At 47.8% G+C, this 18,653-nt stretch overlaps 2 protein-coding genes across 4 annotated transcripts; one reads left to right on the plus strand and one right to left on the minus strand.

Moving 5' to 3' along the window:
* Positions 1-5,465: 5,465 nt before the first annotated feature.
* On the minus strand, positions 5,466-9,663 carry LOC100384375 (uncharacterized). Of its 3 annotated transcripts, none has more exons than XM_023301549.2 (6): positions 8,860-9,660; positions 8,460-8,750; positions 7,618-7,758; positions 7,254-7,436; positions 6,784-6,950; positions 5,466-5,736 (listed from the first exon to the last, which is right to left on the minus strand). In XM_023301549.2, the coding sequence occupies exons 1-5, from the start codon at positions 9,511-9,513 to the stop codon at positions 6,840-6,842; spliced, it is 1,380 nt and encodes a 459-aa protein (XP_023157317.1). In that variant the 5' UTR covers positions 9,514-9,660; the 3' UTR covers positions 5,466-5,736; positions 6,784-6,839. The 3 variants fall into 3 exon arrangements, with proteins under 3 accessions (XP_023157317.1, NP_001170389.1, XP_023157318.1); NM_001176918.2 differs by having other exon boundaries at positions 5,467-5,736; positions 8,460-8,747; positions 8,860-9,663; XM_023301550.2 differs by lacking the exon at positions 5,466-5,736 and having other exon boundaries at positions 7,254-7,516.
* Positions 9,664-11,914: 2,251 nt separating this feature from the next.
* Positions 11,915-15,679, plus strand: LOC103647945 (probable apyrase 2). Its single transcript, NM_001353419.1, has 9 exons — positions 11,915-12,710; positions 12,786-12,914; positions 13,005-13,061; positions 13,212-13,304; positions 13,496-13,701; positions 14,156-14,250; positions 14,689-14,903; positions 15,058-15,247; positions 15,331-15,679. The coding sequence occupies exons 1-9, from the start codon at positions 12,405-12,407 to the stop codon at positions 15,438-15,440; spliced, it is 1,401 nt and encodes a 466-aa protein (NP_001340348.1). The 5' UTR covers positions 11,915-12,404; the 3' UTR covers positions 15,441-15,679.
* Positions 15,680-18,653: the final 2,974 nt, after the last annotated feature.

The following is an 18,653-nucleotide window of genomic DNA, read 5'->3' on the forward strand; positions in this document are numbered from 1 at the left end:
CGCACCGGACAGTCCGGTGCACACCGGACAGTGTCCGGTGCCCGATTTCTTTCCTTCTACGGCGAAGTCGACCGTTGGCAGCCAGAGAGCCGTTGGCGCACCGGACATGTCCGGTGCACACCGGACAGTCCAGTGCCCCCTTCCGACCGTTGGCTCGACCACGTGTCGCGCGCGGATTTCACGGCCGACCGTTTGCCCGGCCGACCGTTGGCTCACCGGACAGTCCGGTGCACACCGGACAGTCCGGTGAATTATAGTCGTACGTCGCCGGTGAATTCCCGAGAGCAGCCACTTCGCTCGAGCCAGCCTGGCGCACCGGACACTGTCCGGTGCACCACCGGACAGTCCGGTGCTCCCAGACTCAGCAAAGTCTTGGCTGCTCGAGCCAAGGCATTTCTAGTTGGTCTTTTCCTGTTTCCAGCACTTAGACACAATACATTAGTCTCTAAAACAATGTACTAAGTCTGAGAAACATACCTTTATCCTTGATTTGTACTTTGTCCACCTTTTTACATTTAGGCACTTGTGTTGGACACTAAACCACCAAAATACTTAGAAATGGCCCAAGGGCACATTTCCCTTTCAGGGATGACCATGGGTATGTTCGATACATAACCAAGGCTCGGGCTGCGCTCCCGAGGTACCCTAGGACATTTCCGAGACTAGCGGGAACGATCTTGTAACGGAATCCCACCGGAGGGAGGCATCGAGCCCTCGGACCCCGTCGCTAGGGGACCGGGTCCGGCAGATCACCCGCAGGTACTTTTGGGCGTGCCTCTGGGCCCCTAGCCGACCCCTAACGAACGGGGCACAGACGTCCACTCGGATTACCCGCTTGCAGCTCACCGGAGACACCATGTTCGGCGCCCATCGAGGGCAACATAGCACTTTCCCCCCCTCCTCCTTGCGGAAAGGCGACGCAGGGGCGTATGTAAAAAAGTCGAGTCTGTCCCTGATCGCCCTCTCGCCCTGTGCACAGGCTCGGGGGCTGCTCTCGCAAACCCGGCTCCGGCCAAACCGTTGACAGCGTCAACATACCAGCCCGAGAACTTGGGACCCGACCGTACACCCGGGCTACGACCAGCTCGCATGAGGGACGACCAGACCAGCCGAAGCATTACGCGAGGCATTAAGACCTCGGAGGAGTGAAACCACTCCTCCGAGGCCTCGGGGGCTACACCCGGCGGGTGCGCTCGCGCGCACCCACCGGAATAAAACGCAACCGAGAAAGGCTGGTCCCCTTGCAAAAAAGTGCGACGAAAGCCTCCAAGCGAGTGCTAACACTCCCTTCGAGGCTCGGGGGCTACTGTCGGGGACCATAATTAGGGGTACCCTCAAGGCTCCTAATTCTCAGCTGGTAACTCCCATCAGCATAAAGCTGCAAAGGCCTGATGGGTGCGATTAAGTCAGGGATCGGTCCATTCGAAGGACGCGATCACGCCTCGCCCGAGCCTAGCCTCGGACAAGGGCAGCCGACCCCAGAGGATTTCCGTCTCGCCCGAGGCCCCCCTCCAGCGGCGAACATATTTCCGGCTCGCCCGAGGCCCTGTCTTCGCCAAGAAGCAACCCTGACCAAATCGCCGCACCGACCGACCAAACCGCAGGAGCATTTAATGCAAAGGTGGCCTGAAACCTTTATCCTGACGCGCGCGCCCCAGCCGACAGAGCCGAAGTGACCGCCGTCACTTCGCCGCTCCACTGACCTGCCTGACAGAAAGGCAGCGTCGCGTGCGCCGCTCCGACTGCGGTGTCATTTGACAGAGTGAGGCTGACAGGCAGTCAGGCCCGGCCGGAGGCACCATAGGAAGCTCCGCTCCGTCCGACCCAGGGCTCGGACTCGGGCTAAGCCCCAGAAGACGGCGAACTCCGCTCCGCCCGACCCAGGGCTCGGACTCGGGCTAAGCCCCAGAAGACGACGAACTCCACTCCGCCCGACCCAGGGCTCGGACTTGGGCTAAGTCCCGGAAGACGGCGAACTCCGCTCCGCCCGACCCAGGGCTCGGACTTGGGCTCAGCCCTAGAAGACGACGAACTCCGCTCCGCCCGACCCAGGGCTCGGACTTGGGCTAAGTCCCGGAAGACGGCGAACTCCGCTCCGCCCGACCCAGGGCTCGGACTTGGGCTCAGCCCCAGAAGACGACGAACTCCGCTCCACCCGACCCAGGGCTCGGACTTGGGCTCAGCCCCAGAAGACGACGAACTCCGCTCCGCCCGACCAAGGGCTCGGACTTGGGCTCAGCCCCAGAAGACGACGAACTCCGCTTCGCTCGACCCCAGGGCTCGAACTCCGCCCTGGCCTCAGCCGACAGCCTCCGCCTCGCCCGACCCAAGGGCTCGGACTCGACCTCGGCCACGGAAGACAGACTCAACCTCGGCTTCGGAGGAGCTTCCACATCGCCCAACCTAGGGCGCAGACCAGCCACGTCAATAGGAGGCGCCATCATCACCCTACCCCGAGCTGACTCAGGCCGCAGGGAACAAGACCGGCGTCCCATCTGGCTTGCTCCGCCAGATAGGCAATGATGGCGCCCCGCATACTCTATGACGACGGTGGCTCTCAGCCCCCTTACGGAAGCGGGAGGACGTCAGCAAGGACTCGACAGCTCCGACAGCTGTCCCTTCGTCGGGCTCCATCGCTCCTCCGACGGCCACGACATCACACCAGCTGGGTGCCAAAATCTCTCCGACTGCCACAATGGCATGTACTTAGGGCGCTAGCTCTCCTCCGCTAGACACGTAGCACTCTGCTACACCCCCCATTGTACACCTGGATCCTCTCCTTACGCCTATAAAAGGAAGGACCAGGGCCCTCTTAGAGAGGGTTGGTCGCGCGGGGACGAGGACGAGACAGGCGCTCGCGTGAGGCTGCTCGCTCCCTCTCCCGCGTGGACGCTTGTAACCCCCTACTACAAGCGCACCCGACCTGGGCACGGGACGAACACGAAGGCCACGGGATTTCCACCTCTCTCACGCCTGTCTCCGGCCGCCTCACTTCCCCCCTTCGCGCTCGGCCTCGCGCTCGACCCATCTGGGCTGGGGCACGCGGCGACATTCACTCGTCGGCTTAGGGACCCCCCCGTCTCGAAACGCCGACAAGAAGCATTTGCATCTCCAGATGTAGATGGTTGGAAAGAAGTAGTCCAGAACGAGATGGACCCAATTCTTTCAAATGGTACGTGGGAGGTCACTGATCAACCCTATGGTTGTAAACCCATGGGTTGTAAGGGGGTGTGCTGTATTTATATAATTATGTTTAGGGTTTAGGGTTTAGGGTAATGATTTATTCGGAATTTAATCTGGAAAATGTCTAATTTCTCAACATGTAGTGTGTAGCTTTGGGATTTTCTAACTTTGTCACTACCTAGGAATGATGATAGAATGAAGACATGTCTGCATGCTCAACTTGGCACGTAAAACTCGGTCAGTAGAGAAAGACTGTCCATACTGTATTATATTAAGAAAAAACTCAATATGAGCCTCGACCGAGAAAGGTCATGAAAGCTAGCCCCGGTGCAGCATGTGGGTCCGCCTCCTATAGGTCAGATTTTTACTTGTGTTTTGAGCTCTCCCAACCCCCACACAAGGGTCTGCACCACGTAGGTCAGTCCATTTCATGTACACACAACCATGGGAACCAACAAGTAACATTTTTAACCTTAGCTTGAAATTCGCTCCGATTAGGATTCGAACTTAGGATCTAGGGAGTGCTACCATCTAACGAACTCATTTGTTGGCCTGACCAAGAGCATGCATTGTCCCTATATTTGATTGCTTGTATATGTTCAATCTGATCCATTATGGATGTTGTTTGATTGCTTGCATGTATACTTGATACATGAACTTAAAAGTTATAACTTTTATTGTATTTTTCATGTGATAACGCTGTAATAGTCTATAATTTACTATACCAAGCTTTAATCCACTTTTAAATAAATTAAATCATTTAATAAACACTAATTAGAAAAGACTAATAGTTCTACATAAGGGACTGTTTGTTTCAGCTTATAGATTATATAATCTGGATCATAATCTAAATTATATAATCCAGATTATAATCTAGATAGCATGTAGCTGTTTGATAGTCTAGATTATACTAGATTATTCACAAAGACAACAGTACCCTTGTTTGTTTGTTTGAGATGAGGAAAGAAGGATGTCATATATTGTAATTTTTATTTACATAACCATGGATAGTGTATCTTTTGCTAAAAATAATCTCAAATGAGCTACTCTTGAGTAGATTATGAGATTATCATAATCTGGGCTTTAGACTATATAATCTGAACCCATAATCTAGGTGTTTGCTTACCTGCTGTATTATTTGCGCTGGATTATATAACCTATAGAGATTATAATCCGAAACAAACATGGCCTAAGACGGGCCAGACAACCAACTAGGCTCATGCCATGAGCCTGATAAGATATACACAAGCAACCACATTCTATGAGCCTTATCAGACTATATACAAGCAACAAATCAAACCCATAGTTTTTTTGGTATATACTCCCGTGATCCCAAGGTGACGATAAAATGAAGAGTTAAGAATAAATAGTTTCTTTTCTTATACTCTATTCGCCCCAAGATAACTGTTGTTCTTGTTTTCCGAGAAATCAAAAAAAAATCATGATTAGTTTAATAATTTTTCGATATTTACTCTATATAATTAGTAATATCGGATAAATCGTTAAATCTATATCTACAATATACAACTTATTTAAAGATATAAATATTGCTAATATTTTCTATAAATGTAATCGAAACTAAACAACAATGTCCTGTTTATTCTCATGCCTCGAACTGCTGTCCATAAATGTAGCTTAAAACAACAACCGCGGAACAGTTCTACCATGAAGAAATATTTTATAGAACATCTTTTGCCGATGATTACCACATAAACAAATTTTAAGAACAATATAACTCTCCTGAGGAATAAAGAATGTCTCTGTTGAAATATAATATAAGTAAATTATTCACTTCATCTCATCAACTTAAGCTTTTAAATTGAACTGGTCGGTGTATGTAATTTAATATGATATCAGACCTAAAGATCATCAGTTCGAATCCTAGCTAGCACAATTAAATAACATAATTGTTGTTCACTCTTATTCCACGTCTGAGATTCAAGAGAGACTCGACAAGAGAGAAAGTGTTAAAATATAATATAAGTGAATTGTCCACTTTATCCTATCAACTTAAGTTTTTAGTTTGAACTGGTAGGTACATGTAATTTTATCAAACGTCATGCAGAGCAAGTACAACCATACAAAGATCCTGAAATGATCGTTCGGTTTTACACTGCCTAATAACTTTGACACGGGACATGGTGAAAACTGAAAAGATATGTACATACAGAAACAAACATGGCCTACGTCAAACAAGAGGAAAACTCTAAATTAGAGTGAGCTGTAAGTTACCTTGTAACTTACAGGGAAAACAGGCTGAAAGCCAGGTATTTGCACTCATGTAACGAAGAAAATAATTTATTTGAAGCTATAACACAGAGTATTGTGGTACAGACAAGACTCTGGTAACGAAATAGAACACGCAAAATCCGCTTCAGCTTTAGGCAAACTGAAAAATCTAACATAGGGTGAATGTATCTCTAGTCAGCATGTAAATACAGTTATACAAATACAACTGAACCTGAAGCAACATTGCTACAACACAGAGTATACAGTATAGGTTGCGTAGTCTCCGAAGTTCCAGAATTGACTAATATGGTTAGTTCCATCACCCTGCAGGTTACATATCACACAATTTTGTTACACAAAAATGAAGACGACAAATACTCTAGCACAAAAGAGGAGAAGCATGTAAAATCACAAAAGAATTCCTATATTCTGATTTGATCAACACAAAAACATAATCCATTGAAATTGCCAATTGAAACCATTCTAACTTTTCTTTTGTGCCACTGTCAGAAACAAAACAGCTATGTTAAAGGTGAAGAAACAATGATCAAATGGAGCACAAAACAATTCTGTGTGTGAATAATTGTATTGGCAAACCCAACACACAAAAAACTCAACCTCTAGGGAAAAGACCACCCCACGGCATTGCATTAAGAAGAAACTTCTTGCACGTAGGCCAGGACGTCGCACGTAGGCCAGGACGACGTGCCACTGAGTGCCCAGGACATATGTCTACGGGCTACGGCCATATGCATCTCGCTGAAATCGACTCAGGTGGTTACAAGTATAACATAGTTACACAGCCGATGGCGGGTGTTGTTTTAACCCAGGCCTGTTTAGATTTGTTCCCAAAGAAAGTCAAACCCAGGACCTAAGATGCTATTAAGACTCCTGTGATCAGTAGGCTACAGACCATCCGTTCACAACAATAATGCTCATGACATTTGGGAGACAAGCAGAACAGCTAGGTGCCCATTATATCCAAAGTTACAGGTAGTGGTAGTTCTGTGATTGTCTGGTTAAATGGCAGAACGAAAAGGTTCCGCAATCCCAGACAACCATTTGATTCAGCAAGGAAGTTTGTGAGAAATGTGGAGAGCTCCTGTAATGGATATCATGACATTCGATCTACCGCATTTCAACATACAAAACCATTTTCTCTGTGGAGTGTAGAGATCCAAGAAACAAAACGCCCGATACCACCAAAAGGTCACCCATCAATCACAGGGGAATACGGAAAGAATATTATGGCACATCCAGTCCCACATGGAGCAATTGGCTGGTTTCAGAGAACAGTATGGGCAATTGTATGCTGATCCAGATTCATATAGCAATAAACCATAGAAAACACACACACATTGTTGTGCATACCAATTTAGCTATCTGATGATTATCTTCAGAAAGCATGTTCCAGTTGCTCTTCCAATTTAGACATTTTCATCACCATGAGACTGCTCATAAGATCGTGTTTCTTGAGGATAGAATGGAGACATAAATAAGCTTGACATATCCCAGTTTTCATCAGATGCCAGTGTATGCTGTAGTAAAGTGATCAAAGAATAATTAGATTCCATAGACAGACCAAATGCAATAATTAATAATTTAAGTGAACAGTGAGCATCAAAAACGGGGAAAGCTAAAAAACATATCAGTAACAGCACAGATAAGATAGAAATAATGTTTGGATGCTTTAACACAGAATGATTTAAAATGATAGCATACATAAATCACACAAACTATTCACCCCCCCCCCCCCCCCCAACACACACAAATTAAATTTAGTCATGAAATTTTTAAAAATATCCATAGTGGGGCAAAACCCATGAAGTTATCTAACTTACATTGTCATATTCTGGAGTTATCCCTTCTGTGCAGGCCTGATAGTATCCTGAATTCAGAGACCATGAAGGCCTATAAGGTTCAAGTTGATCGTAAGGCATGTGCACATAGGACTGTGTCTCATATGATTGTCTTGAACTCTCCAGATTATCACCATCATTTTGGTTGTTGTACATCGAGAAATTCTACACCAGGACCAAAATATAACTTAGTTCCGAATAATGAGGACTGTTAAACACGAGATGTGTTACAGATATATACTCTCCTGAAGAAGCATATAATTTATCAATAAATATAATCCAGGAAAGTATGTTCCTTAAAACCAAGTGAAACACAAAGCAATGAGCAGTCAGATCAGTGATAAACCTCATAGTACTCCAGCTTGTGAGAAGAAACTGTTTCTGGAGGCTCAACATGAATATGCAGTGATTGTTCACCAAAATGCTGATTGTAGCTAAAAATAGGTTGAGACGAAATTTTATTGTCTTCATCATACGAGAAGAATTCCTGTATGTAATATTTAACAATTATTAGAAGGACAGAAAACATGATGCATCAGTTCGAAAGATTCAAAGGTAGTTGGTCATAGAACATAAAGAATGGTTATGTTTATTTTGCCGCTTCTTGCTACAGATAAAACTCTTTTCTTTATGAGGCAAAGGCAAGCCACACTTTCCAATTAAAGATAGCACAAATAACATGAGGGCTAATTTGGAAACCAAAATCCCCTTGGGATCCCCCTCATTTCCTAGGGTGAGCAATCCTTGGAAGTGACATTTGAATAAGACATTTAGTCAGTGGCGAAGCTAGAGTGAATTAGGGGAGGGTGCAGATGCGTTACGAGTGCATACTAATGATTTATAGGTGGTGCATATATGGTGAAAATTTGATCGTAATCACTGATTTTGCAAATTTTCGTGGGTGCATATGCATCCTCTACATTCTAAGTTGCCATGCCCCTGCATTTAGTTATATGTGGGAGGGTTTCCCTCCCTGGGTTTAGCCTCCCTTGCTCCCAAACTAGCCATGAGGTGGAACAGATGTAAAATTGATTTGTTATATACAGAACTGACACACACATAGTTAACTCGTTCACTGACGTATAAATTAAACAATTGTATTTCACATAACTGGAAAGCAAGATTAGACTGAATGCAGTGGCGCAAAATTGAGTTAAGCTCCCACGTTAGCAAAATTGAGATAATCACCTGGAATTGTGGTTCCTCCTCTTTGTAGACATCCTGGTAGGTCTGATTAGGAAACCAGGTAGTCTCATCGGGAACAGCGTGAAAACTGTAGGGCTGTTCATAAGATCGATCATATGAAGTGTAGGAAGGCTGTTCATAAGATCGATCATATGAAGTGTAGGTAGGCTGTTCATAAGATCGATCATACGAAGTATAGGTAGGTTGCTCATAAGATCGATCGTATGAAGTGTATGTAGGTTGCTCATAAGAATGTGTTTCCTCTTCGGTGTCACCATACCAAGACGATCTCTGCTTCCAAACAACAAACAAGGGGGACCCCCCATCCGTCAGTAACGATGGTAGCACAGCACTGGAGAGAATTGAGGAAAAAACCAGAACGGCACGGCGTGCTTCTGCTCACGTTGTTCTGAAACTGCAGTTCGCCGGCGTCGTGCCACTGGACAGTCCCGACGGCCGGCGGCGCCACCTCGACTGCGACGGAGTCCTCGACGCCCCCCTTCCGGTTGGCGTAGACGGGGACCCCGAGGGAGTCGACTCCGATGTGGCGCTCCCCGTAGCCGTCGGAGTGGCCGAAGAGGTAGTCCAGCCCCCGCATGCACTGCCTCCAGTAGTCACGGGCGCGGACGCGGGCGCACGTGGAGCGGCAGTGCGGCCCCGGCGGCGGCGGCAGGAACGGCCAGCCGCGGAACACCTCCGGCGTGGGGTACATGGGCAGGTGACGCGGCGCGTCCCCGTAGTCGTACGGCTTGGGCCAGTAGTACGGCTCCGCCGCGGGGGCCGGGGCCGGGGCCGGTGGCGAGCTCGGCTTAGGGGGCTGTGGCGCTGGCGCCGGAGCGGGTGCGGGCGTCTGAGGGAGCGGAGGCCGCGGCACCTGCGGGGCGGTGGGTGCAGGCGTCGCGGCGGGAGAGGCGACGGGGTAGCAGGTGGCGAGGGAGGGCGGGCGAGGCGAGCCGTAGGTGGCGGTGATGTCGTATCCGCCCGCGTAGGGGTGCGGGTTGTAGTCGTCGAACTCGTCGTCGTCTAGGTAGTCGCCGGTGGCAGCGGCGGGCGCCATTGTTGGTTGCGGGGGTTGGTGGGTGACGAGGAGGAGGGTAGGGAGGGAGGGGGGAGCTGGGGAGTGGAGGCCGGAGGGGCAGCTGCAGGAGGAGGCGGCGGCTGTATCGGGCTACCGGCTGGTGGCATGTTAACCTCGCGCCACTTGGGGGTGATGGTGACGTGAGAGCGAGAGGCGTAGGAAGAGGACGGAGGCCACCGCCACGCCTGCCACTTCCATTATTGCGCTGTGGGATCGGCATCGTGCGTCCATAATTTTGCGCTATCAAAAATTTCACGCTCAAACCAAACAATAGTTTTCTTGAGAGTTTTATCAGGTCAATAATAGTTCACATCACTTGAACATGGATCACGTTTGATATCGAAAGATTCACTACTTTGGATGGCGACATTTTCTTGTCTTATATGACGTTTGATTTCTAGAAACTAACTTTTAATCACTTTATTTTATTCATTTTAGACACTAAATTATTAAATACAGAAGCTAAAATAAATTCTGTATTTAGCAATTTAAATTTAGAAATTTAAATGGAGGGATTAAAAATTAGTCCATAAAAATCGTATAAGACCTCCCATAGATAAAAAAACAAGTATATAAAAAATGTAATAATAAATTAAACTAGGACTCAATTAGCCTAGCGAAATAAATTGTCTAAACATAATGTTAACTTAAACTATAAACATAATGTTAACTTAAACTATAAAAAGTTGTTAAATTTGGTTATGGATAGTGTCTACGGAGTTAATCCTATATAAGAGCTAGTTTGAGAACTTCATTTTTTTTCCAAATGATTTCTATTTCGCTAGAGAAAAATAAACTATTTTTTCTTGAGAAAATTAAAACCTTTTCAAAAAATGTGGAGTCTTAATAAATATTTTGTGCCAGTGTTTTTTTGTTCTCTCGAAGGGACTCTACATGAACAACGCCGATGGCAACAAACGGTAGCGAACCAGAGCTCGATCGTAGCCTAGGCAAATTTCATTGAGCCAAGGCAAATTTAATTAAACAAATTAAATTGTGTGTTTTGAAGCATGTTCTACAATAGTAGAAACATAAGACTGCAGCGAGCCTGAGCATGTGCCTAGGATCGCCGGGCTCTGGATGTCAACAAAGAGATTAGAATTTCCAAAGGAATGACAACCAAATGAACCTATAAATTTTTTTATGGCAACGAGGGGGTTCATAAGATTTTGGTAAGAAAAGGATTATATAGTCCCCACCCACCCACACACTTTGATTGTCTTGGAGGCTTCGATCCGGCCGTCAAAGTCAAAATCTTGTGACGGCACCACGTGGCACGTGCCCTGTTGCCACGTGTGGAGATCCGGGAAGTTGGGGAGGTTGACCCTTGACGTAAAATCAAGGAATCTGGAGCGCACGGTTTGGGCCTGGGGATCAGCTCGCAGGGGGAGTTCTGGGTTCTCGTTGTGGGCCGCGTGGTGATCCCGGACAGTTTGCTAGCGGGCCAACAAATGCGATGTCGCTGATGGAATTTGTGGTCACGCTGCTCCGCCCATTACGCTCCGTTTTTTAGAGCCTTGTGCATTTATACAGAAATACTAATAGACAAATTATTTTTAGTTGTGTTGTTAGACCGTGTTTAGAGCTAATAGTTAGTGCTAAAAATTAAAGGTAGAGATCCCGACCTCCAACTAATTGGTAGCTAACAATTAGTTTATTAGCTCTGTTTAGCTAAACAGGGCCTTAGAATGTTAAAAAAAACTCGAAGAAGCACAGGTCAGAATGTCATCAGTTGGGTCTGTTGGTTTATTTCTCCACAAGGATGCTCTGGAGCAGCTTCGAGTGCTTCTTGGATACTATTGCAAGCTCAATTTCTCTCTTCGACGCTAGCAGGGAAGCTCATGCAAGTTCAGATGCAAGTGCTCTGTCATTCATTGCAAGTTCAGTGGTTATCCAGTAAAGTCTGGCTCCAAATTCTCATTGCTAAGGACACGGGTGCTCGAGCTGATAAGCATGGACATTCAGATGCATGCAGAAGTAATTAATTGTCTTACTCTGTGCTTTGGCATGTGGACTGCAGCAATGGGGTGCACATTTGTGTGGTTATGGGATGCCAACATGAGCTAGACTTCATCGAAAGGATGATTCAAAAAACACGCGGCGTGGACCCAGCCAGCATGGAGACCGACGGAGTCCCAGTCCCGGGCTTCGTATTCGTTCCACGCCAGCCAGCCGCAGCCCTTCCAGCCCGGGAGCGCCGGCCAAACTCTGAAAGCGAACCCAGGTCTCCTTCAATTCAACACGATGCGCGCCTCCCAGAAGGCGGAAGCCACCGGCGCCAGCACGGCGAAATCGGGGCGGGCAGCAGCAGGAGCAGCACGCACCGTCGCAGCGCGGTCAGGGCCAGTATAAAAACGCCGTCGCATTCCAAAGCCGCCGGTTTCCACACACCACGCCACAGCCAGCCGGGGGTGGTTCGGCATCGGCTTCGGCAGGCAGAGCACTTTCCATCCGGCCCTCGCCTCCTCGCGCTGCATCTCCCCTGACCCCTGTGCCTTGTCCGCCCGCGGCAGATCCTGAGGCGGCTCGCACTTCCGTGTTCCGTCCGCCGCGCTTCCCTTTGCCCACGCCACGCGATCCCAATTTCCAAACCCGAGCGAGGTCAACTCAAAGTACCCGCGCCGCGCGTACGCCATAAACGTTGCCTGCCGCGTCTTCCGACCGTCCCCCACGCCACGACGCAGTCGCAGCAGATCCACCACCGACGCGCGCGCCGCGCGCCCCGACGCGGAGCGCTGGATCCCGCGCAGCAGGAGGCGGCCAACCCGTCGCCGTCGCAGTCTCCCCCGGCCCCCGCAAGCGGCGGCCGCGGCGTCCGCTACCGCACGCCCTCGTCCCCGGACCTCCTGCTCCTCCCCGCCGACCCCAAGATGCGCCGCTACTCCGCGCTGCCCAACGGCGGCCGCCAGGAGACGCTGGCCGACCGCGCGCACCGCTACCGGGGCGTCTTGCTCGTCGTCCTCGCCCCGCTCGCGCTCGTCTCCCTCGTGCTCCTCCTCATGCCGCGCTCGCCCGCCGGCGCCACGGCCGGCGCCAGGAGGTCCGGCCCGCCCGGGGCCGACAAGTACGCCGTCATCTTCGACGCCGGGAGCTCCGGCAGCCGCGTCCACGTCTTCCGCTTCGACGCCAACCTGGATCTCGTCCACATTGGCAGCGAGATCGAGCTCTTCGTCCAGGTACGCTATGCCCCGCGCCGGTGATCCGTTCGCCGATTGGATCTGGATCTGACTCGCGTCTCCTTCCGCCTGCAGATAAAACCGGGGCTTAGCCACTACGCCAACGATCCCCGGGAGGCCGCCGAGTCGCTCGTCTCTCTCCTTGACGATGCCAAGCGAGTGGTGCCCGCGGAATTGCGCGACCAAACTCCTGTCAGAGTCGGGGTGGGTGGCACATCGCACCAGTTGATTTTGTTGTGCTTGATAGTGTTCTTACTGAATTATTTAGCTTCCTTCTCCTCCATCCTTGCGCAGGCCACCGCAGGGCTGAGAAATTTGGGTGCACAAAAATCGGAGGCGATATTGCAAGCGGTAAATGGTTCTTTTAGTATAACATTTCAAGGATGCATTCATCAGTGGATGTAGCATGGTTTCACTAAGTGATTTCTTTTGTTGTTGTTTGATTATGACCATGATCAGAGCTTTCGATTAACTCTGATGGCATATCCATAACTGGTGCAGGTTAGGGACATTCTTCGCGAAAAGAGTTCCTTTAAAAACCAACCGGATTGGGTTACAGTTCTTGATGGAACGCAGGAAGGTGCATACGAATGGGTATGATGCTTTTCTTCTCCATTTGTTGCTGCTCTAATTCGTAACTTTGCCAGCTGATTCTCAGAAATGCTTCTCACAACTCAATGTGGCCAAGGCTTTCGATTGACAAGATTAGTTAGTGTACCTGCATTCTATTTTCATTGGTTAGTCCAGTAACAAGTAACGAGTAATACCTTTCTCTCTACTTTTAGGTTACCATCAATTATCTGTTGGGAAACTTGGGAAAGACTTATGCAGACACAGTTGGAGTAGTGGATCTTGGTGGTGGATCTGTCCAAATGGCATATGCTATTGCAGAGAAGGATGCAGAAAAGGCTCCTAAACCATCCGAGGGGGAAGATGCATATGTGAAGAAATTGTTCCTCAAAGGAACCACATATTATCTTTATGTTCATAGGTTAGTGCTATAAATTATTGAGCTTTGAATTGTTTCTACTGTTTTAAAGTCCTAATTTACATCACCTGTGGCAACCCAAGGCATAGTAACAAGCATCAGCAGTGTGAAACCTATTTAAGGACCTGATGGTGGTACCAATATTGCAAATCCCTTGGTTCTTGTATTTTGACTCATAGTCATATTTCATAACAAAGCTGAAAATTGTTGTAGTTCTGGAAGTAGAAACTTAGAGGGAATTGTTATGTAATGAAAAAATGCAGAAAGATGACACTACTCATGGGTAGAGTAACCTTAGGTGACCGTCATTAAAAAATAGTATTTTACTACTATTTCCTTTGCGTAGAGTCATGCACTGGTCATTTGTATACTTTTCTGGTAGTCTGTTGGAAATGACATCGTGTGATTATATCTGCTCATGACATCATAAAGTATTGCTGAAAACATTTTTTTGCAGTTATTTGCATTATGGGTTGCTGGCAGCTAGAGCGGAGGTCTTAAAAGCTGGCAATGGCAATGGTTACAGCAACTGTATGTTAGAGGGATTTCAAGGTATGGTTGTTTCTTCCCCGGTCTCTCTTATCATGATTCATTTTCGTTTCTTGGCTGTGTATACAAGCTTGAAGTAGCTCCTTGCAATGAATTGATGTTCTTTTCATTAAAAAGATGAACCTTTTCAAGTCACTGCAATTTTTTTGTCTGGGAAAGGGTCATTGCTTGACGTCCCACAAATTAATTAGTTGTCAGCAATCATTCTCTATGATGACAAAATAAAACCTATGTCTATCTTATATTACCTTGATAGGCTTGCTATAGCGCCGCTGGTCACAACTATGCTTGTAGACTTGTGATTAGTGCATGGACAGATAAGACATTATGGTGCCAGTTGGATAGCATTTTTTTTAACTTGTATGTTCCTCACGGAACAGCTGGTGTTTTGCTGACTTCTCTCAGTAGCACCTGATATACGATTTTGTGTAATGACTGCAGGGAAATACAAGTATGGCGACGATTCATTTGAAGCATCCGGTCCACCTTCCGGTGCTAGTTACTCAAAATGCAAGGATGATGCAGTGAAAGCCCTTAAAGTTGATGAAGCATGCACCCACATGAAGTGTTCTTTTGGTGGCATTTGGAATGGTGGTGGTGGTGCTGGACAGAAGAATCTCTTTGTAGCGTCCTTTTTCTTTGATAGGGCTGCTGAGGTAAAGGCTAAGCAGCAGTTGGTTCTAGTAGTTTGGTAGTTCTAGTAGTCTGGTAGCATGTGCCATCTGAACTTATGAAATTAAATATCTTGTTCGTCAACCTTTGTTTTAATCGTTGTTACGTTGCTAACCATTTATCGGTGTTTCTTTTCAGGCTGGATTTGTTAACGCCAATGCGCCTGTCGCTAAGGTTAAACCATCGGACTTCAGACAAGCTGCGGAGCGCGCTTGCTCGTTGAGCGTGAAGAACGCCGAGGCCACCTTCCCTGGTGTACAGAAGGATAGCATTCCATATATCTGCATGGACCTCGTTTATCAGTACACATTACTCGTGGAAGGATTCGGTATGACCTGATCGAACGAAAATTAATCAAAGTAGGTTTTTTAAGTGCCTTGTCACTTACGTATTTCACAAGCATTCTTGCAGGCGTCGATCCGGACCACGAGATGACCTTGGTAAAGAAGGTCCCTTACAGCGACGCCTACGTCGAAGCCGCATGGCCGCTTGGCAGTGCCATCGAGGTTGCATCTTCGTAGTAGGAAGGAAACACAGTTTAGCAAGGTAACATCGGACGGCATTCTTGTCATGAAGTTTTGCGTTGAGAGTCCCCACTCCTCCACTTCCTCCTCTTGATCGCTTGAATTCGCACACTCAATCCATTCATCTTACTATACGGTACGGGTAGCGTCTCTCGGCTCTACTTGGTTCCAGCGGGCATTGTTGTAAGCTCTGTTATTAATATTTGTATACTACTAATGCAAGTAAGATTGGAGCCTCAATTCTTCTTTTTGACCTCCAATATATATAATACTGGAATGCACCTGATACAAGTGCCATCATTTTTTGCTCAATGAAAATGCATACATGTATATAGTCAATTGACCGAAAATAATGAAATTTGCCAAACGTCGTCTTTGCCCTTTTGGGCCGAAATCGTCATGGCTTTGCCGGCTTGATCGAGAAAAAGAAATGCAGCTTGCATGGTTGCCTTTACTTCCTAAGGCTATCCGCAACCGTTACCTCTAAATTTTCCCCCCTATATCACTTTCCCCCCCTATTTTTTCATCTCCCGCAGCGGTTCCCCCTAAATACTCCCCTATACCCCACTACAACTATAAAATATCATTTTTTATATCAACTATCAATTTTTTGTCTACTAACAATTACTCGTGGATCCACATCACAGTGTTTAGGGTGATGAACAGTGACACGTTAGATCTGGAGGGGAGAGAGAAGGGGGCCGGCGCGTATGGGGCGCTGTAGGAGGCACCGCTGCGGCCGTAGGGTGCCCCCTACAGACCGCATGCAAGGGGAGGGGGATTGCTAGCGGTAACCGCTGCGTCCAGCCTAACTATACTTTCTATTTTAGGCATCTCCAACCATTTCTCTCAATATTTTACTACATCATCTTAAAAGACACTCCCCCACACAACTAGGATGGCTCGAACCATTCATCCTATTCAGCTTCTCCTATATACTACAATTCAGTTATTTGAGTTTTTTCATTAAATTTCAAAATTTTAAAAAACGTAGGCTATTCATACTATTATAATACACATTGTTTTTAAGTTATAGTAATTAAAAGAGGTTAATATCATAAAAATAGAGTAATTAAAGTGTGGGCAAAATTGAAACTCACCTCATATATGGGGTTCTCCCCATCTGTAGTGGGTCGTGGGGGGCGCCGTTGGAGGGATTTTTTTACCCCAAAATGCACCCTACGGGGGGAGTAGTCCAAAATGCACCCTACGGGGGGAGTAGTGGGGGCATTGTTGCAGTTGGTCTTAAAAGATTGTTTGGTTTTAGGGACTAATTTTTAGTCTTTTTATTTTATTTAAATTTAGTCTCTAAATTGTCAAATATGAAAACTATTAAAATATAATAAAATAAAGAGACTAAAAATTACTCTCTAGAGATCAAACACCCCCCTAATGTCCTTCAATCCATGGAGCCCAATCATTTCTTCTCATTTGTCGATCCCCTATCGTACACAGTTAATGATGTAGGGTTGTTTGGTTTCCTGCTAAGGTCATTCTTAGTGGGAGTTTCATCATAGTTTCTGTTGTAGTTTTTGGAACCGAGGGACAATAAGATTTGTGTTCAGCATAGGTGCTAGCGCGGACTCACTCCGAATGGTGAGCTGCAATGGGCTCGAAGGTGGATATGAGACGAGTGGGTTATACTGGTTCAGGCTGGAGTCTTAGTACAGTGTAGCGCTGGTAGTAGTATTGCTTGGAGCGTGTTATAGTTGGGTGCTTCTGTGAAGCTGTGGGATGTATCTTGGATGATGGGTTTGTCTTGACCTTTTATAACTCAAGGGTATACGTTACAATGAGAACTTGTATTCTACTCATGTTGAGTTTGTCCTCCTGCTTCTGGGCCTCGTAGACCCTGTGGCGTTGTCTGCTGGGTCGTGCGCGTCGTACCCCTGGTATGGCGTCGTGTCTCGTTCGTTCGTCAATGGGTTCTTGTAGCTGTTCCGATATAGACGTAGTGGTGCTTGGTGGGTCCAGTTGAGTCAGCTCGAGGTGAGGTTTAGAGAAGTATGCAGTATAGCTTCATCTTTCGTCATTTCCTTAGCGTCACATTTCATCATGCGTAGGCGTATTCCTGGTATGGCGTATTGCCCCATCCCTTCCGGCGCATGGGTCACTGTAGAGACCCCGATGCTGAGGTCCTTGTGGCTGAGGTTGTCCGGTCCCATGGTCAGCGTGGATGCATATGCGGCGTCGTGCTTGATAAAGACCCTTCGGTATCGCTTCCACGGTCTGGGCATGGCTTGGTGATGGTCTATCACATCGTGCCGACGTGGCCCGATAGTACTAGGTCGGCTATTCCTTTCAGTAGAGGTGTTTCGCTTGAGAGCCAGCTGTCGTCTTGCTGGGTTGCTCAGCAGGCAGATTGGTCGGCAGCCCCACCTCGCTGGAGAGATGCAAGGATCTTTTTATATTGATTAACCTCTATTCTCCACAACTATTATGCCAGCATGCTACATGAGGCACGGTCCCATAAAAATAAACATTACCTCTTCTGGATTTCTCAACAATAGGAAGAATCTCAGGCTGAAGATCTTTACACCATACTGCAAAAGCAAGTGCACACACTTGAGTTTCATATCATATGTACACAAATATACAATCAAAAAGGGCCAATAGTATACTATGATCCCAGTCCCAGAAAAACAAGCATGACAGCTAACAAAATAAATCTCTACTCCTAACAGAGACACCATGCTATCAACGCCTATACACAAGCATCTTATGGGCAGCTGTCGTGAGGAAGGGACGGCGTAGCAACGTACGGGGTGGGGAGAAAGAGGGAGGAGAGAGGAGGGAGGGAGAGCATGAAGTGTGGGACGAAAACACGACTAGATCCTCGCGTGCCTACGCCCTAATCGCTGCATATACATGCCAGGTGGAGGTTGTTGGCGAGGGGCGCGGAGGTTGTTGGCGGGGGCAGCCATCACAGAGGCGGAGGTGGTTTCGCGGGCATCATGGGTGGGTGGCGCAAATGGACGTGGGAGGCGGCAGCGCGGAGGTTGTTGGTGGGGGCGCGACGCAGGTGGCGGCTAGGAGAGCAGCGAGTCGAGAAGGATGCTGAGATCGACGCGGGGCGGCGCGTGGATCGGCGGCGGGTGGGAGACAGGGGAAGATCACGGGTTTGCGGGGGCGGGTGGGCGACGGTGGAAGACTATCCGTGCACGAAACTGGTGCAGGCGTGGTCGCGCTCGACTCCCGGCGTTTCTGGCG

Source organism: Zea mays, chromosome 2, assembly GCF_902167145.1.
Source record: "Zea mays cultivar B73 chromosome 2, Zm-B73-REFERENCE-NAM-5.0, whole genome shotgun sequence".
Lineage (NCBI taxonomy): Eukaryota > Viridiplantae > Streptophyta > Magnoliopsida > Poales > Poaceae > Zea > Zea mays.